The sequence below is a fragment of the Balaenoptera borealis genome (genome assembly GCF_965194805.1).
Source record: "Balaenoptera borealis genome assembly, chromosome: 4".
Lineage (NCBI taxonomy): Eukaryota > Metazoa > Chordata > Mammalia > Artiodactyla > Balaenopteridae > Balaenoptera > Balaenoptera borealis.
This window is the reverse complement of record NC_138861.1, coordinates 78,861,076-78,879,045: the sequence shown is the minus strand read 5'-3', so window position 1 is coordinate 78,879,045 and position 17,970 is coordinate 78,861,076. Positions and strand designations below refer to the sequence as shown.

At 44.0% G+C, this 17,970-nt stretch overlaps 2 protein-coding genes across 6 annotated transcripts; both read left to right on the top strand.

The window, feature by feature from the left end:
* Positions 1-5,590: 5,590 nt before the first annotated feature.
* On the top strand, positions 5,591-11,236 carry SLC10A4 (solute carrier family 10 member 4; the record flags this gene model as incomplete). The annotated part of the gene is made up of 3 exons (XM_082390705.1): positions 5,591-6,776; positions 7,561-7,771; positions 10,724-11,236. Exons 1-3 carry the CDS (start codon positions 6,181-6,183, stop codon positions 11,234-11,236), a joined length of 1,320 nt encoding a protein of 439 aa, XP_082246831.1. The 5' UTR covers positions 5,591-6,180.
* Positions 11,237-11,250: 14 nt separating this feature from the next.
* ZAR1 (zygote arrest 1) lies at positions 11,251-16,790 on the top strand. 5 transcript variants are annotated; one of them, XM_082390710.1, is made up of 5 exons: positions 11,263-12,448; positions 12,927-13,508; positions 14,971-15,063; positions 15,148-15,222; positions 16,477-16,790. In XM_082390710.1, the coding sequence occupies exons 1-5, from the start codon at positions 12,353-12,355 to the stop codon at positions 16,618-16,620; spliced, it is 990 nt and encodes a 329-aa protein (XP_082246836.1). In that variant the 5' UTR covers positions 11,263-12,352; the 3' UTR covers positions 16,621-16,790. The 5 variants fall into 5 exon arrangements, with proteins under 5 accessions (XP_082246837.1, XP_082246835.1, XP_082246834.1 ...); XM_082390709.1 differs by having other exon boundaries at positions 11,256-13,508; positions 15,148-15,233; positions 16,477-16,613; XM_082390707.1 differs by having other exon boundaries at positions 12,342-13,508.
* The last annotated feature ends 1,180 nt before the right edge of the window (positions 16,791-17,970 follow it).

Here is a 17,970-nt window from a genome sequence, read left to right as displayed (position 1 = left end):
AGGAAGCTCTGCTTTGGGAGAGTGGGGAAACCTTTATTGCAGACCAGCATTTTAAGTGTGGAATGCGTTTTGGACACAGAAGATAGTCCCTGGTTATATCTGTCATTAGCTAGTTACGAAGTATGATTAACACTGTGAGAAATTGACATTTATCTGTAAAATAGGCTTAATTATGTAAATCAGGCATAATCACCAGGCCATGTTGCTTTTAGGTACAAACCAGCTGAGAGGAATATTCCTATCAACTCTCCCATTTGACAGCTTCTATTAAAAGAAAATCTTCCCGCTTCCTTTCAACGAAAGTGGCCAAATGTTATTGCAATTCAAGTTGCTTCAAGGAATTTAGAAAACCTACGTGTTTTATTACTTAAAACACAATAAATTACTATATACTCAATCTACTTGTTTGACAATTTCAGTTTCTTTGAGAGGGTGGTGCTGAGAGCAGAGATAAAGCAAGTATAAGAATGCAAAAATCATCCATCATCCAATATATTTTGAATACATTGGCCCAATCTTTTTGAATGCAAATATATAAATATTTTTAAAGAAATTGGGGCCAAACTGTACGTACATTCTGTTATATAATTTACTTTCTTCCTATCAGATTTTTAAGCTTTTTAATAGTGTATACTGTTCTATTATATGAATAAAGCATAATATACTCAACCAATTGCATATTGCTGAATATTTAGGTTTTTCTAATTTTTTTTTTCTGTTGCCACAGTCTTATTTTATCTTCCTGCATAAATTGTCTGCAATTCAGATGATTTCTCTAAGTCAGCAGAGTGAGCATCTAATGTTTCTGCCAGCCCCAAATCCATTTTTCCTCTGTCTGTTAACAGCACCCAATATTCTTTTGGGGAATCCCTGGCCCAAATCTGAGTTCATGTGTCTTGAGTGGGGATGAGACTACCCCCAAGTTCAAGGGAGAGCATTCCATCTTGTGGCTATAACAACTTTTTCAAGGATAGGCACAGTTCCTCTGCCTGGGTCAAATTTATCCCAGGACTTTTATGAAAAGTATTGGGAAGTAAGCATTCTCAGTCCATGGGTGGTTCTGAGCTGGTGGATATTGTCCAGCCCCCTAGGGAGAAAGTGAACGTAAAAATGAAGATGACATAGTAGAAAGCAGAGCTGAGAAATGGACAGAGACCCAGTCCTCACTATAACCTGGGAGCCAGCCACACCAGGAGATTTTTCATTCTCATGAGTCACTAAATTCCCTTTTTGGCTTAAACCAATTGGAGTCAGTGTTTCTGGCACCTCACTTGAAATAATCCTAATTTTAAAAAAAAAATGTCCATCAGAACTGTATTATCAAATTGCTTTCCCCAGAAGTTGTATCGAATAACCCCTACCATCAAAGCTGTGTTTCTATTGCATTTCCACCATTAAATGTTGTTACTTTGAGACGCTATTTGACTTTTTTTGAAGTTTCATATTTTATGTTTACTTAAATACTAGTGAGGTAAAATTTTTCCTATTTAATAAATAGAATGTAATTTGTCTATTGTAAATTGTATCTTTTGCCTATTTTTCTCTATCAACCTATGGCCTATGGATTGATTACATGATTTGCCCTTTGATACTTGTGGAATGTATTTTTCCTCTAGATTTTAAGCTTTAAAAAATAACATTTACATTTTTCTGATTATAAAATATATTTACAGAGGAATTTGGAAAACACAGTAAAACACAAAGAAGAAAATAAAAATCACTTTTAATACTACCACTCAGATATAATATACACTGGAGAAATTCCCTCTAAGTTTACATATATTTAATGTACTCACTAGAATATAAGTGTATGTTAATATGTGTTTATAGCTTTTTAAATTGCTTTATCACTTAAGATTATGTCAACAGGGAATTCCTCCCTTGTCATTAAATATTCCTCAAAATGGGTCTTGGACCCTCTGAGAAAAGTCATGAACTCACATTTCAGGAAAAAAATGTACGTATATAGAGAAGTTGATACATTATTTCAGGAGGGTCACATATTCACCCTGGACCAGATTAGGAACTCTGGTTGTAAACACGATTCTTAGCATCTGCATAGCAGTCTTTTGTATTAGTACATTTGTATTTATTTATTTATTTTTATTGAAGTATAGTTGATTTACAATGTTTCAGGTGTACAGCAAAGTGATTCAGTTATATCTATATCTATATATCCATATATCTTCTTTTTCACATTCTTTTCCATTATAGGTTATTTCAAGATATTGAATACAGTTCCCTGTGCTATACAATAGGTCCTTGTTGTTTATCTATTTTATATATATTAGTGTATACCTGTTAATCCCAAATTCCTAATTTATCCCTCCTCCTCCACCCATTTCCCCCTTCGGCAACCATAAGTTTGTTTTCTATGTCTGTGACTCTATTTCTGTTTTGTAAATAAATTCATTTGTATCATTTTTTAAGATTCCACATATAAGTGATATCATATAATATTTGTCTTTTTCCGTCTGACTTACTTCACTTAGTATGATAACTTCTAGGCCTATCCATGTTGCTTAGGCCTATCCAAATGACATTATTTCATTCTTTTTAATGGCAGAGTAATATTCCATTGTATATATGTACCACATCTTCTTTATCCATTCATCTGTCGATGGACATTTAGGTTGCTTCCATGTCTTGGCTATTGTAAATAGTGCTGCAGAGAACACTGGAGTACATGTATCTTTTTGAATTAGAGTTTTCATCTTTTCCAGATATATGCCCAGGAATGGGATTGCTGGATCATATGGTAACTTTATTTAAGGTTATTCCTATTTAACTACATCGTATTCGGTTTAGGAGGACAGACTTTGGGATCCAAAAACTTGGGTTCAAAGCCTAGCTCTATCCCTACTAGGGGGTGACTTGGTAAATTTCTTTTTCTCTCTCCTTTTTTTTTTTTTTTTTTTTTGACTTGGCAAATTTCTAACCTCATTAAGCCTGTTATGAAGATTGAATGAGATGATCCATGATTAAAAGCTTAGTAGATTGTCTGTATGTAAGCATTCAATGTAGCTCTCATTTTTTTTTAAATTCCCTGATTGTTTTCTTGGATAAACACCTAGAAATAGAATTGCTGGATCAAAGGAGATGCACATTTTTAGGACTACTGTCATCTACATCAAGTTTTCTTCTAGAAAGTATACACCAATAGCAGGATGAGAGGGTATGCAGTTGATAGTATCCTTGCCACCATAACATAATATAATTTATGTCAGTTTTTTCCGACAGTGGAAAAATGGCATCTATAGGGTTGGCCAAAAAGTTCGTTCGGGGTTTTCTATAACATGGAAAACCTGAACAAACTTTTTGGCCAATCCAATAGTTGCTTCAGTTTAATTTCTTTGGTCTTTCCTTTTTGTGATCTTGTGTGTCTATTCATATCATTTGCCTTTTTCCCTATTGTATTGCTTGTTCTTGTTAATTTGTAAAACTGTTTTATAAATTAATGATATTAGCTCTTGGTTTTACATATGTTGCCAATATTTTTCTCATTTTATAATTTGCTTTTAGTTTTTTAAATGCTCTTCTGACTACACCAAAGGTAAAAATTCTTATATAGCCATATCTACTGAGCTTCCCATTATGATTTCTTCTGTTACTTTTTTGCTTGGGAAGATTTTCCCTATCCAAAGATGAGATAAATACTAGCTAATATTTTTCTCCAACATTTTGTTCCATTATTATTATTATTATTATTATTATTATTATTATTATTTCTTTAATCCATCTGGAATTAATTTTGGTGTATGCTGTGCAAGAAGGCTCTAAATTTATTTTCCCCCAAATGGCATATTTTCCATCTATGTTGTCATCTCTCCCTTCTATGTATTTTCTCCCTTCTGGGTGGGCCAGACTCTCCTTGGTGGCAGCAAGAGTAAAGGTAAGGCAATTGAGAAAGCAAAGTGACCCATGCCAGCTTGCCAAAATCACCTCATCTGGAGAACTAGCTCTATTTTCTAATCCTGGGCTTTTCTCCTGAACAGTGAAGGAGATCAGAAGGAAGAGGGGAGGCAAGAACATCTGCTTTATTTACAACAATCACACCAGGTGTGCAGGCCCCAAGAAGTCCTCAAGGCTGCAGGTTGAGCATGATCCTGCTGATTTACAACCCAACACTTTCTGATTTTTGCTCTTCACCCACTGCACAAATCGCCTCCCGTATCCCTCCCCAAACCCCAAGAGGAGCTAGTTGGATGAGTTTGCCTCCCTCTAACTATAGCTTACTTAATTTGATTGTGGGTTTTAATATCATTAACACAAGGAGGGGGAAAATTGGAGTGGTGTCTGCAGAGTTGGGCTTCAGCTCATGCTCTGCCATTTGTGTTCTTGGCTTATCTCATCCTGTGGTTCAAAGAATGTAAAGGTTCTGCAGTCCTCCTCCTTATCTTGTCTGTCTGTCTACATGTCTCCCCTGGATATAGTCACTTAACCGAAGTATTTGGGTAGCATGTTTCTTTGTTTATCTGCACATAAGCCTAAATGAAATCTTGGAATATTTTTGGTCACATCCCACTTCCTTCAAAGCTCTACAGATATTACTGCATTGTTTTCTTGGGTTTATTGTTTTGGGGAAGTATGAGGGTATATTATTTTCTTTAATGCTTGCAGAAGCACTGCCCTCATGGAATGTATGGTCTGATGGAGAAGAAAGAAATTATTCATTTGTTATTGAGTGCAGTATTCTGTGAATTTAATCATATTTTTCATATTCTCTGTCATTTTCCTGAGATTTGGGGAGGAGAAAATATAAACACACGAGCTCAGTCCACCACTGGGAAATGGAAGTCACCCAGTCTCCTCTGGTGTCAGAAAACGGGGTAGGGACAAGTTTCCACGAGGAAGAATTCACTCTAGGATCTTGGCTCCACACAGACTAACCATGGGCTAAGACTTCACCCTAGAAATTCCCACTGTTGGCTTTCACAGATCAACTGGCTATCACTTTATGGTCACAGCCTTCTCCAATGGCTCTGCCTCCTTGGTATGAAGAGAAGTCCCTTTCCTTTGTAGATGCATCTAGAGACTCCCATAAAGTTGTTGAGTCAACATTTCCAAGAACTCTGCATTTGATTTGTTTGGGGATAAAGCTGTCTGAAGCAGGGAATCTCACAACTTTATTTCTCTTCAGTCCTTTAATCCTAAGGCCAGGGCTATACTCAAAACACTTCATAAATCTGTGGCCACTGAAGTAGCCTCTCCCCATCTGCCAATAACTTCCCAAATACACATTTTTCACGGAGACTGTACTTAGCAGAGCTCTTCAATGCACGCTTTAATACCATATCGCGGCGCACACTGAGCCAGCTGCTTCTGGGTTTGGCTGATGAGGCTGAGATTTCCCTGTGCCTCGGATTCCTGGTGTGGAAAAATCGAGCTAACAGCATCTCTCCCACGGCTCTGCTGTGAGAAAATCAAATGAAATAATGCACACACACATGCACAAGACCTGGCTCAAACCCCACCAATATTTTTATTACTTTCTACTTTAAGTTGGAACACAAAAATCTTATTTAAAAATTGTTTGTAAGTTAAAACCAGATATTGTGTCTGAGAGCAGAGAGCAGATAGGAGCAGAGAGCAGCTCCTATTAAGTCAGGCACCCCTCAGGATGCTAGCGGTTGCAGGCTCTTTGAACAGTGTGTATGATGTACGTGCGTCCATAGACAAACTCCTCTCTCTCTCTCTCTCTCTCTCTGTACGTCTGGCTCTCCAGATTTCATTATCAAAGAGGCACAGCCCATCAGAGAACTTGGTCAGCAGCCAGGCACGGTTTTTTCTTCTTCTTGTCCTTTGTCAGGTCTTTGTTCCGCCCCTGGCTACACTCTAACAGAACCACTTACTGGTGATTAAAAGGAGGGGACTCGGCGGCGGGGGCGGCGCCTGCGGGCGCGGGGGCCCAGCGATTGGGTTCACCCTCGGGGGCTGCGCTTTCTTAAGTGCCAGCCAGCGGCCTTCGGCCGACCCCCAGCCGAGCACCGACCCGTTGCCCCGGACGTCAGACGCGCGCAGTCCGGCCTTGCCACCGAGTCCCGTTTGGCGGCTGCGGACGGGCGGACAGACAGACGGACGGCGGTGGCGACCAAAGGCGCAGAGTCGCGCGCGGCGGGAGGGCAGAGAAATCCGCAGGGCGGTAAGGAGCCAGACCCGCAGCCTCCCGCCGACAGCGCCATGGACGGCACCGGCAACGCCACCCTGCTCTTCGACCCGTCCTCGCTGCAGCCGGACAACTACACCTTGTCGCCCAACGCCAGCAGCCTGAGCCCCGGCCCAGACGCCCCCCTGGCGCCCGCCTCCAGCGCCGGCCCCAGCCCCGGGCTCAGTGTCGCGCCGGGGCCCGGCGTCAGTTTCAGCCCCGGCCCCACTCCGACCCTGACGCCGACGGCCGGCTGCTTCGCGGGTGGCGCCGCCGGCCCGAGCCCTACCTCGTTCGCTCACCCCGAGGCCGCCCACGAGCCCCCGTTCTGGGACACGCCGCTGAACCACGGGCTGAACGTGCTTGTGGGCGCCGCCCTGTGCATCACCATGCTGGGCCTGGGCTGCACGGTGGACGTGAACCACTTCGGGGCGCACGTCCGTCGGCCGGTGGGCGCGCTGCTGGCCGCGCTCTGCCAGTTCGGCTTCTTGCCGCTGCTGGCCTTCCTGTTGGCGCTCACCTTCTCCTTGGACGGGTCGGCCGCCATGGCGGTGCTCCTATGTGGCTGCTGTCCCGGCGGGAATCTCTCCAACCTTATGTCCCTGCTGGTTGACGGCGACATGAACCTCAGGTACGGAGCTGCTGTCCGGTAGGCATCTTTCTTCTCCCAGTGAACCGCGTGTACAGCCATGCGTTCAAGACCAAGGAGGGAGGAAGGAGAGGCGCGGAAGAGGGGAGAATGAGGCGCGGAAGAGGGGAGAAGAAACTGGAGATGATGGGGACGCCCGGGCTTTGGAAGTCCAGGCAAACATGAAGAGGTAGGGTTGGAGGGGAGACGATCTAGACAGGGACAGAGGTGCTCTGAGGGTCTTATGGTCTCATCCACAGCTCCCTCCCCACCCTCCCTCAGTGTTGGGCTGTCAGTGCAGGTTTGCAGGCCCCGGAAGACAAAGGTAACTGGGAAGTCTGAAGCCAGGACTCACGGGAAATGTAAAAGCAAAATAGGACTATTGGCTCCAATAAAGAAAGTAATCTCATATATAAGACAATATAATTGAGGTTAATCCAACAAGTAGTATTCAGTAGCTTTACCATGCCTTACAGGGTGCTTTGGAGGATTAAAGAGAAAACAAAAATGTTCCTTGCCCTCACAGTCATCCAGACTGTAACCAGCTCAATAGGCTGTATAAAGCAGAGGGCAGCAGTCCTGAGATTTTTCTTCTCCTGCCTGGAGTTCATGTTTCAGCTGGGCTTAGCCATGCTGCTCTCCTGGTGCTCCCCTGGGATGAAGCAGGTTCTTCCCTGACTTCAAGCTGGGGGACTTGCAGGCTCCCCCGTTTTCTTCTACCCAATGTTCAAGCAAGGCTCCTTGGCTCAAAGCCCATTCCGACTTCTGTCCATTCCCTTTTCTGCAGCATCATCATGACCATCTCTTCCACGCTCCTGGCCCTGGTCTTGATGCCACTGTGCCTGTGGATCTACAGCCGGCCTTGGATCAACACTCCTCTGGTGCAGTTACTGCCCATAGGCACAGTGATCCTGACTCTCTGCAGCACTCTCATCCCTATTGGTTTGGGCGTCTTCATTCGCTACAGATACAACCGGGTGGCTGACTACATTGTGAAGGTAAGGTCACTCTTCCCTTTGCATACTTCACACACGTAGAGAATCCTTGGTCTCTGACCCACGGCTGAAACAGCGAGAAGTTTGGGAAAGAGAAGTAAGGAAGAAAAGGACTGGGTAGCCCTTGCATGGATAAACTTAAAAAAAAAAAAGAAAAGTTTATGCCACAAATATAACTTCCGTTCCATCTTTTGGAACTTCAAAAATAATAGCTTTAATTAAGACACTGGGTTAATTTAAAACAGCATAAGAGAACTATCAGTATTCATAGGAGGAAACAGATCATGGGGGGTAAAGATGACAGTGCAATTAAATGGCAATATGTTTTCCACTAAGAAGTCATGTATTACTAAAAATCAAAGCAGGTGAAATAAAATTAATAGGATTTGTGCAGTACTTTTGAAATGCATTACAGTACTCTACTTTTTAAAAGTGGAACTCTAATTCTGAGAAACTCTGTAGAAGTTTCCTTTAAAATGTTTCATTAATTTTCTAAAAGTAAGTTTACACTAATAAGACAAAAAGTAATTTAAAAATTACATCGTAAAAAAATTACATCGTAGAATATAATAGAATACACAAAACATTGGCTTTAAGGCACAAAATAAAATCAGGTCCTGGGTAAATAATGCAGAATATATTCACATTATTAAATTTGTGTTTCTTTTTCCTTACCCATTGCAATATTTCATATGGTTTCTAAAGGTAGTAGAAGAGTGGGATTTCTATTATTCTGTGCAATATTTCCAAAATTGCTTTATTTTAAAAAAATTGATGCTTTTGGTAGCAGTAGAGATTTTGTAATAGTTGATTGGAGAAAAAATTTAAATATTTCTAAATTAAACTTTCTTTGAAAACTCAAAACTAGTAGTAAATAAGAGTAAATCATGAACAGGATTCTCATTTTAGGAAGTTAATCAAATAAAATACATAACGAATTAGTCTAATTAGTATAAAATGTACATGCAAATTCCTTCAGACAATGAAGAGAAAAAGGATCACTCTAATGTTTCAATTATGTAGAGTTAAGAAGACAATCTTTTGTGTTTTACTTATATTATACCAAAGTAATCTGATTATACAGAGGGGCTAACTTTTATTAATATGAAAAATAGAGGGCTCTTTTCAGTACATATATCCAGCCTTGAGTAAAAAAATTATGCTCTATTGTAAGCATATATATACTCTGAATGTAATAAATATATATGTACATGTAAATATACATATTTGTTATATGTTATACATAATACATCTATAGATCATCTTGAGATCATTAAGAACTTACTAAGCTTGATCATTAAGGTAATACTATTAATGTGATGGCATTTACTATAAAACCTTGGGAATTCTAAGAGAAAGTCAAATAACCTATTTCCATGCTAAAAACAGGTAAACATATTTAAACAACAGACAATTCAATAAGATAGTGTAACTTTGAGTTTAAGCTGAACGTATTCCATTGCCAGCACACTCATTAAGATCCACTTCATAATATTTTTATACTTTTGCAAACACTTTAAAATGAGCATTCATTGTCAGTGCTCACCCAAATGATTTTAAATTGTTCAAAGGAAATGTTAGAGCCAATATTTTCACAACGAAGAATCAGATTTCCTCTCAAAACTATTGATGTAGACACACTTTGAAACTTAATATAAGTTTTGATTTATAAAAGTTTGGTTTCTGCTAATTGTACATTTGTAACATGAGTATCTTATATAATAATTACTTCAGCACCATTTAGGGTAGACTTTTTGACCAGCCCAGATAAATTTTGAATAATCTTTTAAAGAATATAAAGTATATGCCAATCCCATAGACTCCAAAGGGGTATCCTCCCAGATATCTAGGGAACCAGAAACAACACTTAAACTGTTCTGGATCTGTAGTCTCCCTCACAGACACCCACCCAATCCCCTCCCCCATTAAAAAAAAAAGCTACCGATCTGAAGGAGAACTAGGAGAAGAATTTTTAGGTTTCCACCTTACTATTTACAAGCCTGTCTTATTTGCATGAGTGAAATGTACCAGTCGGACATCAAGATGACACACTGTTTTATACAGTCAATTGTTTTTATCTAAAATCCTTCTATTATATATAATAATTCCTAAGCGTCATTAGAGACTTACATGTGGGAGTATTCTCATGAACAGGTGAAAAAGCAGGGAGTTGCAGGATTACAAAGAATTCCTCACATCTTATGTTTACATTTTTTTCTTTTCTCTTACCTAATCTAAGAGTTGGTAACTGTTTGGGTATTGCTAACAATTCTCTGAGCTATAAAGTGTTTTGAAGGTTAAAAATATCAGACACTCAGTTTCATAAATCAATAGCCTTTTATGTCCTGTGTAAAACCAGAACTAATTTCTTATGGAAAACACTGGGTCCTGTTCAGGGAAAGCAGTGCCCATCTGTCCACTCTATTCATCAGACCATACCTGGTGTCTTGGGCCCAGTTCTAACTGCTCTGTTTTTAAGAGGCACATTCACAAATTAAACGAATGCTCAGAACAGTCAGGACTCCAAAACAGAGTTATGGAATGGAGGCTGAAAGCCTGGGACAGTCTGCCCCCAGAGAAGAGTAGCCTTCCCCTCATAACTGGTTTTTAAACTTTTGGAGGCTGTTTTGCAGGAGGTGCAGTCTGTCTGGTCTGTGCTGCTCCTGAGGGCCTATCCAAGACAATGGCTAGCAGTTATAGAAGGCAAATTGTCACTAGACATAAAGACAGGTTGCCAAACAGAGCTGTCTGACGTGGCCTGGATGCCTCCTGAAGAGGTGATCTACCCATCTTCAGAAATACTCTGTCAAAGACTTTTAATGGCGAAGATCTCCATTCTGTGTGGGAGGTCAGACTAGATGACTCTCCTCTTCCAAGAGCCCAGGATCCCCTTGCCTGAATCCCTCTTCAACTATCTTATTTTTGATGGCTTATTTATCCATGTTCTTTTACTAGGTTTCCCTGTGGTCTCTGCTAATGACGCTGGTGGTCCTTTTCATAATGACCTGCACTATGTTAGGACCCAAACTGCTGGCAAGTATTCCTGCAGCTGTTTATGTGGTAGCGATTTTTATGCCTTTGGCAGGCTACGCCTCAGGCTATGGCTTAGCTACTCTCTTCCATCTTCCACCCAACTGCAAGAGGACTGTGTGCCTGGAAACAGGGAGCCAGAACGTGCAGCTCTGTACCGCCATTCTAAAACTGGCCTTTCCACCGCAAAACATAGGAAGTATGTACATGTTTCCCTTGCTTTATGCCCTTTTCCAGTCTGCAGAAGCAGGGATTTTTGTTTTAATATATAAAATGTATGGGAGTGGAATATTGTACAAGCAAGATCCTCTAGATGAGGATGAAGATACAGATATTTCTTATAAGAAACTAAAAGAAGAGGAAATGGCAGACACTTCCTATGGCACAGTGAAAGCAGATAATTTAATTATGATGGAAACCACTCAGACTTCACTCTAAATATGGAGATACACAGGAGAGTTTATCTTGCTGAAATATTACTTCATGTTTATGGTCTGTGGTAGTGTCTATGGTTTACATAAAGAACAACAATTGGTTCACATTATTATACATGTAACAATTTTGATCTGCCCACCATAAGGTTGCGTTGGTATATTAACCAAGCGTTTTCATAAATTACAAATCAATGTCGTAATATAACTTGCACCTGGGACTGCTAGGGTGCCGCCTGAACAAATGTGCTTTTTGGTTTTTCACCGTTACCGATTTCTATGATTGTTTCAAATATGTTAACTCTTAGAAAACAGGGTCTTGGAAATGTAGAATTTTGATGCACTATCTTATATGAGTAAAAACACGCTATATTTGTAAAGCATAATTGAGTTTAATGTAATTGTTGTTTAAAAAAAAAAAGTGTGCTTGCTCAGCTTATAAATACTTGACATTGTTAAAATTTGACCTGTATTCAGAAAAATCCCCAAACAGGTCTATTAAACAATGAAATATAGTATTTTATTGTCCAGCCTGTATCAAATCAGAGAAGAATTACATTAACGTATTTGATTACTTGACCTGATACCTATTTGTAACGAGCGGCCAACATGTTTCTAGTGGACAAGGCATTTGCTTTCAGCTGGGGACTGATTCGGTCTTCTGCATTTATGTAAACACACCCTAAATCAGTTTCTCTTTTGGAAAGATTATTTGGTTAGGAAAACCCGTAGAGCGACTGTCTACCCCAGAGAAGAGCAACAGCCATCAGACCCTCGTGGTACTCAGCAGCACCTCCTGGTCACCGTTTGAGGTGGGGGGGTTGGGGGCGCGGCGGGGGTGGAGTGAGTTCTCCAAGGGAGAAAACGATTAGCCTAGACACATGCCCTGGAACGCTTTCCCATGCACTTGCTGAAAGGGTTCAACGCATAGATTTCTCAGGGCAGCCCTGAGGTGATGAAATAACCGACAATCTGAGATCGTAGGTATCAGACCCAAAGCAGTTCCCCCAAAACCTTCGCAGTTTTGCTCACTAGCCAGAGGCAGTCAGCCTCGCCTCAGCTTCCCGGGCGGCGCCGACGATCACGCAGGGATGGGGACCACCTGGCTCAGCGAATCGCCGTGATGGTTCTCCTGCTGGTATCCTCTTCACCTGGAGCCAGTTCACTTACAGACCAGTTCTGCTTCGCAAAGAAAGCCTTCTTTGCAGATCATCTCAGGGTATTTGTGCCAACCTCCGGGTGTGGAAAGTTCCCACACCGAGAAAGTCTGGCAGGGGCCCCTCCGGCGGGGACACCAGCGGGTGGCGGGGAGGGTGCGGGGGGCCGCGCAGCGCGGCCAGCGGGGGTGGGGCCCGCGCCCGGATGCCCCCGGGAGGTCGCCTATTTAGGACGCAGGGGCGGGCAGGAGCGGCAGGGGTGTGCTGATGGCTGCCCTGGGGGACGAGGTGCTGGACGCTTACATGTACCCGGCGTGCGCCCTCTACTCGTACCCGTACCCCTACCCCTACCCGGCCGCCGCCAAGGGCAAGGGAGCGGCGGGCGGGGGAGGCTGGCGGCACCGGGACGGCGGCTACCCTCCCGTTTCCTCCTCCTCTGACGGCGCGGCCTCGTCGTCTTTCCCGGGCTACGGGCAGCTGGCGGCCGCCGAGTACTTCCACAGCTACCAGCGGGCGCAGCTCATGGCCCTCCTGTCGCAGGTGGGCCCCGGCCTCGCCCCGCGGCCCGGCCGGGCCAGCATTCGGGACGTGGCCGTGCAGGTGAACCCGCGCCGCGACGTCTCCGTGCAGTGCTCGCTGGGGCGGCGTACGCTGCTGCGCAGGGCCCGCGAGCCCGGCCCTGACCCCGAGGGCGCAGCGGGCGCGGGCGGCAGCTGCCCGGCCTCCCCGCAGCTGGTCCGCCGGGGCCCCCAGCAGGGCAGCCCGCCGAGCGGCGTCCCGCGGCCCGTGCGCTTCCCGCGCACCGTGGCGGTGTACTCGCCCGTGGCCTCCCGCCGCCTTGCTACCCTCCTGGAAGGGGCCGAGACTGCGGCGGCCGAGCAGAGGCCCGGGGCGCCGGACGGAGAGCTAGGGCCGCCAGCTGCGAGGCCCCGAGGCCCCGAGGAGGGAGAGGGGTCGGCGAGGAAGGAGCCCCAGCGGCCGCAGTCCGAGGAGGACGAGGCCCAGGCCGGGGTACCGGCGAGCAGGGAGCAGCCCCCGCTGGTGGCCGGCGCCCCGGACGCCGCGGGCGAGAGGTGGTCGCCGCGGAGCCCCCAGCCGAGCAAGGAGCGCCTGCGCTTCCAGGTGAGTCCCGAGTCGGCTAGGGAACCGGCGGGGGAGCCCCAGGGCTATGCGCCCTCCTGGCTCGCGTCCCGGTCCCCGCCCCGCGGCTGCTCGTGACACGTGGAGGCGCGCGCTCCCTTAGGCGCGGGCACTTCTGTGTGCTTTTCGGCAGCTGCTGAAGTCGTCTTTCTCAGGCAGAATTCAGTCCAGTGTAGCTTGCGTGTTGCTGCGATGGTAAAACACCGGTTGCACAGGGGTGGCCGAGGAAACGCCCTTTTAACATTCTTATTCCGAGCGTATTTGCTGTATAAAGCTCTGACCACGGGAGTGTAGTCCTGTGTTGATCCTGCACTGGATGATCTAGGATGGGTCTCGGAACATCAGAAGGTGAACTTAACTGGCAAGGGGAGTTGATTCCCAAGGATCCCACTCACACTTTCTCATTCAGTGTGTTAGAAACCGTGAACAATTGACTACTGGGGTCCTAGTCAGGATCTTCTCTTGCCCTTAAGACTCACTCCTCTTCAGAAATCTAGTAGCACTGCTGGAGCATCTCCGCTGTGCTGCATTGCTGCCTGAGAGGAGCGGGCTTGGAAGGCCAGTTGGTACTTGCCTGAAACTTAAAGGGCTGGAGCACACTGAGGGGTTGTAACCCAGGGGAGTGGAAAGGCATGAGAGGTAGGAAGAGGCCCGGAAGAGTCCTTTTGGGGTCTCTTCCAGGCTCCCCAGGGCTGTTTAGTGGGGGTGGGGAAACACAGAGGGAATCAAGTTTGCGCGCAAGCTGTGCGTGATCTTAAGTCTTTACCTTCCTGGGCTTCAGTTTGCTCACCTGTGAAATTGCTCAGTGTCCTCCAAAGTTCCTTCCAATTCTAAAGGCCTGATTCCAAAAACTTGTTTAAAATTTGTTTCTCACTGAGAGAGAAGAAGAACTTAAGAATAAGGTAATACTACTTTTGTTCATATTATGTGTGAATTATGGCTTATCCGTATTTTAGATTCCCAGCACCACTGTTTGGTGGAAACTTAATTAGCATAGAGAACTTTTTTCAAGGTGTTCACCCAAGATCATTTTTAGGATGCAGAGTCTAATTTCTTGAGTTTAACCACTTCATGTGTGTTCTAAGATTAGACCTATTCTACAGAGAGAAGCCCTCCCTAAAGAATCCCAAAGTTCAGGAACCCTATGTGTTTGGCTTTCCCCTTGCCTGCCTGAGGGAAAACACCTGCTTAGTAATCTGTTAATTTGCTTTATGAACCAAGTTAATCTGGTACATAAATTCCGGTGGGCCCTTGCTTTTCTACTTGATTAAGCCATTAGCTTTCCTAATGATTACGTTGTGGAGACGGACTCGAACCTGATTCTACTTTCCTCCAAGATATGGAGTGGAGTTGCCAGTTTTAAGTATCAGATCCTTTCCAAGCTTCTGAGATGAAGGCTAATTCAGATGTCATGTTGGTTAAACTCTGCTATCCTTCTGCTCAGTTCTTAGAACAGAAATATGGCTACTATCACTGCAAGGACTGCAACATCCGATGGGAAAGTGCCTATGTGTGGTGTGTACAGGGCACTAACAAGGTAAGAAGTGCCCTGTAACTGGCATCATCCTGACAAAAGGTTCAGGAGGGTTTTGCTCTAAGTTTTTCCTCTTTCCCATCACAGGTTTACTACAAGCAGTTTTGCAGAACATGTCAGAAGTCTTATAATCCTTACCGAGTGGAGGATATCACCTGTCAAGTAAATTGAATGTTTGTATTTTGTGTCTGAACTGGGTAGTGATTAGAAGATTTGGGGGTATGTTTCTTGAATGTATTTCCTAAAAGAGCCTAGATTCCCAGTGACCTCAGGTTTTGATTTCTTTCTGGAAGGAGTTGTAGAAATAATACTTAACTGGGAAACAAGGCCTTGGTGTTAGTTTCCTCCTGCTGTTGCAAACCTCGGTCATGTGAACATCTCTAGAAGCTGTTGCCTCACTTGCAGTGTGGAAGAATGTTTGCTTTGCCTGCGACTCAGCTGAATGTAGGAGAAAGTAAACTTAGAAAACAGATCATCTTTCTACTAATATGAAGTAGTAAAGGTTGATGCTTTTACCCAAATGCGTTTTATGAAGCACATACCCAAGTTAAAGTATTTAGTAAAAGCACGGGTTTTTTAAGTTTCCATTTTGCCTGTGAGTTCAGAAAGGGATTCGTTTTAAAGTAAACCTAAGTTGCTTTAGCTTTAACCCTAAGCTTTATGGGATTAACTGGTAACACGTTGCTTGTTACTATTAACTGAGCACGGCACTGTGATAAAGGGCTCTGATAATCGAAGAGGGAGAAGTGACTAAACTTGCCTATTAATCACACAGCTAGTGGAGCTTGACTTGCCAGTAGAGACAGCCTAATCTATGCACTTGACTCCAGGTGGATGCCGGAAGCATGAACACTGCAGGGTGGGTGGAGAGAGATTCAGTATGGAAAACTTAGACTAATCCAGATCTTGGGAGAGTAGGGTACATTCTAAAGTAGGAGAGAGGAGTTTGACAATGAAAGCGAACTTTCTAACCACTCTGCTCTTGGCCCAGCAGTTGCTGCTCTGCCTCAGCTTGAGGTCCTTCGGAGCAGGGAGAGGGCCAAGGTTAGCCACTGGTGCCAGGCCTGCTACTAGTTCCCGGCCTCACACCTTCGATGTTGTTAAACTCCTCTCTCCTGCTTGCGTGTTCGCCACCCTTCAAGGGCAGGGAAAGATTTCCTCTTAAACTGTTTTAAAAGGAACTTCACAATTCAGAATTGAATCCTGTGCAACATGGGAGCAGGACTGCATGATAAAATGCTCTACTCCTCCCATCCTTCTCCTTGCTAGGAAGGGATGTAGACAGAACAAGATTAGCACAGGACTTTGCTTAGCGTGCATTCAGTTAGTATTTGAATGGACTAGAAAAGTAACTTTGAAGTTCCAGGACATCACCAAGCGTTTATGTTCTGTATGTACTTCTCACTTTTTTTTCAGAATTGTAAACAGACTAGATGCTCCTGCCCAGTAAAAGTTCGCCACGTGGACCCCAAAAGGCCCCACCGTCAAGATTTGTGTGGGAGATGCAAAGGCAAACGCCTATCCTGTGACAGCACTTTCAGTTTCAAATATATCATTTAAATGAATGTGAAAAAAACCAAAACACTGGTCCTGCTGAACGTGTGCTAGTGGAGCAGACAAGTGAGCTTTTTTCCCTGCCCCTCCTCCTCCTCTCTGCCGCTCCCTCAAAATACTTCGTGAAAGGCTGTATTTGACAAAGCTGTCAAATAAAAGCATTGCAAAACAATTGATACACTGCGTAAAATCCTTAAAGATTTAGGAGAGCCTGTCCTAACAGTCTGGGCCTTTTACTTTAATATTTGTCCATTGCTTACAGAGCAACCAGGCTCTGAACTAGGTTAGTCACTTGAGAGAAAAGTGTAGAGGGACGCACATGTGAGGTTTACTACTTGTAGGTCTTGTAGGGCTGATGCCTATAAGAAATTAATTGAATAAAAAGCCATCTATTAAAATGAGCATCCTTCTGGGGGAGGTGGAGGCTAGAGCCAGGCCTTGATGTTTGAGGGGACTCTGGGGGGTGGGGATGGGTAACGCAGAGTCAGAACCCAGAATGGATGGCCTACAGATGATCTCGGTTTAGTAGGTGCTGAGGGAGAGAGGCTGTGAGAACTGGTGACTTGCTACTCACAGTGTCACAGGTACGGGTGGGAACAGGGTGGCTAAGGGCAGCTTTAAGATGTTAAATAACTTCATGTGGACTTCAGCTGGTAATTTGTTAACTTTAAAAAAAGGCCTCCTAAATGTATTTAAAGATTCAGTTAAAATAAAAAAAAAAGATTCAGTTAGAGGCAGCTTTATTTAGCCTTTGTCATTATGGACTTGCAGTTCTGTAAGGGGAAACAGCGTTTGGCGTCATCTAACACAGGGATTCTCATCCTAACCTGATTACCAGGCTTTCTACCTGATGACCAAGAAAACACCGAGACCCGGCACCAGCGCTCTCCTGGTGCAGGGATGGGGGTGGGGGATGACATGAGGGATTTTAACGAAATCAGAGTTGAGAGCTGTTGATTTCTTGGTTACAGAAACCACATAATTGGAACCAGGTGCTAATTAGGCCTCCTTCCAATTTTCTAAGCATCCCATTTTTAAGTTAACCCTTACTACCTTATAGGCCCTATATAGTAAGTCTGTTAACATCTTGGATGCTTGTATATAGACAAATATGGAGAATAAAAGAAACGAAAATGAGTTTGAAGTCTCTAGAATCCTTTATAGCAAGGGGGAAGGCCTCTAACCATATGGCTTGGTAAGGTGTTTGTAAAAAGGCAGATTCGTAGGGTCCCTATCTCTACTGAATCACTACATGGAGGTGAAGCATTGAATAAGCGCCCCAGGTATTGCTTATGGAACTGAAGTGTGAAAACTACAATTGAGTCAGCCTTGCACTTACCGTAGAAAAACATGGCT

Coding starts and splice junctions, on each gene's coding strand:
- ZAR1 (XM_082390707.1), top strand. CDS start 12,654: ATGGCTGCCCTGGGGGACGAGGTGCTGGACGCTTACATGTACCCGGCG. Junction 13,509..14,970: donor AGGAGCGCCTGCGCTTCCAG/GTGAGTCCCGAG, acceptor CCTTCTGCTCAG/TTCTTAGAACAGAAATATGG. Junction 15,223..16,476: donor TGGAGGATATCACCTGTCAA/GTAAATTGAATG, acceptor CTTTTTTTTCAG/AATTGTAAACAGACTAGATG.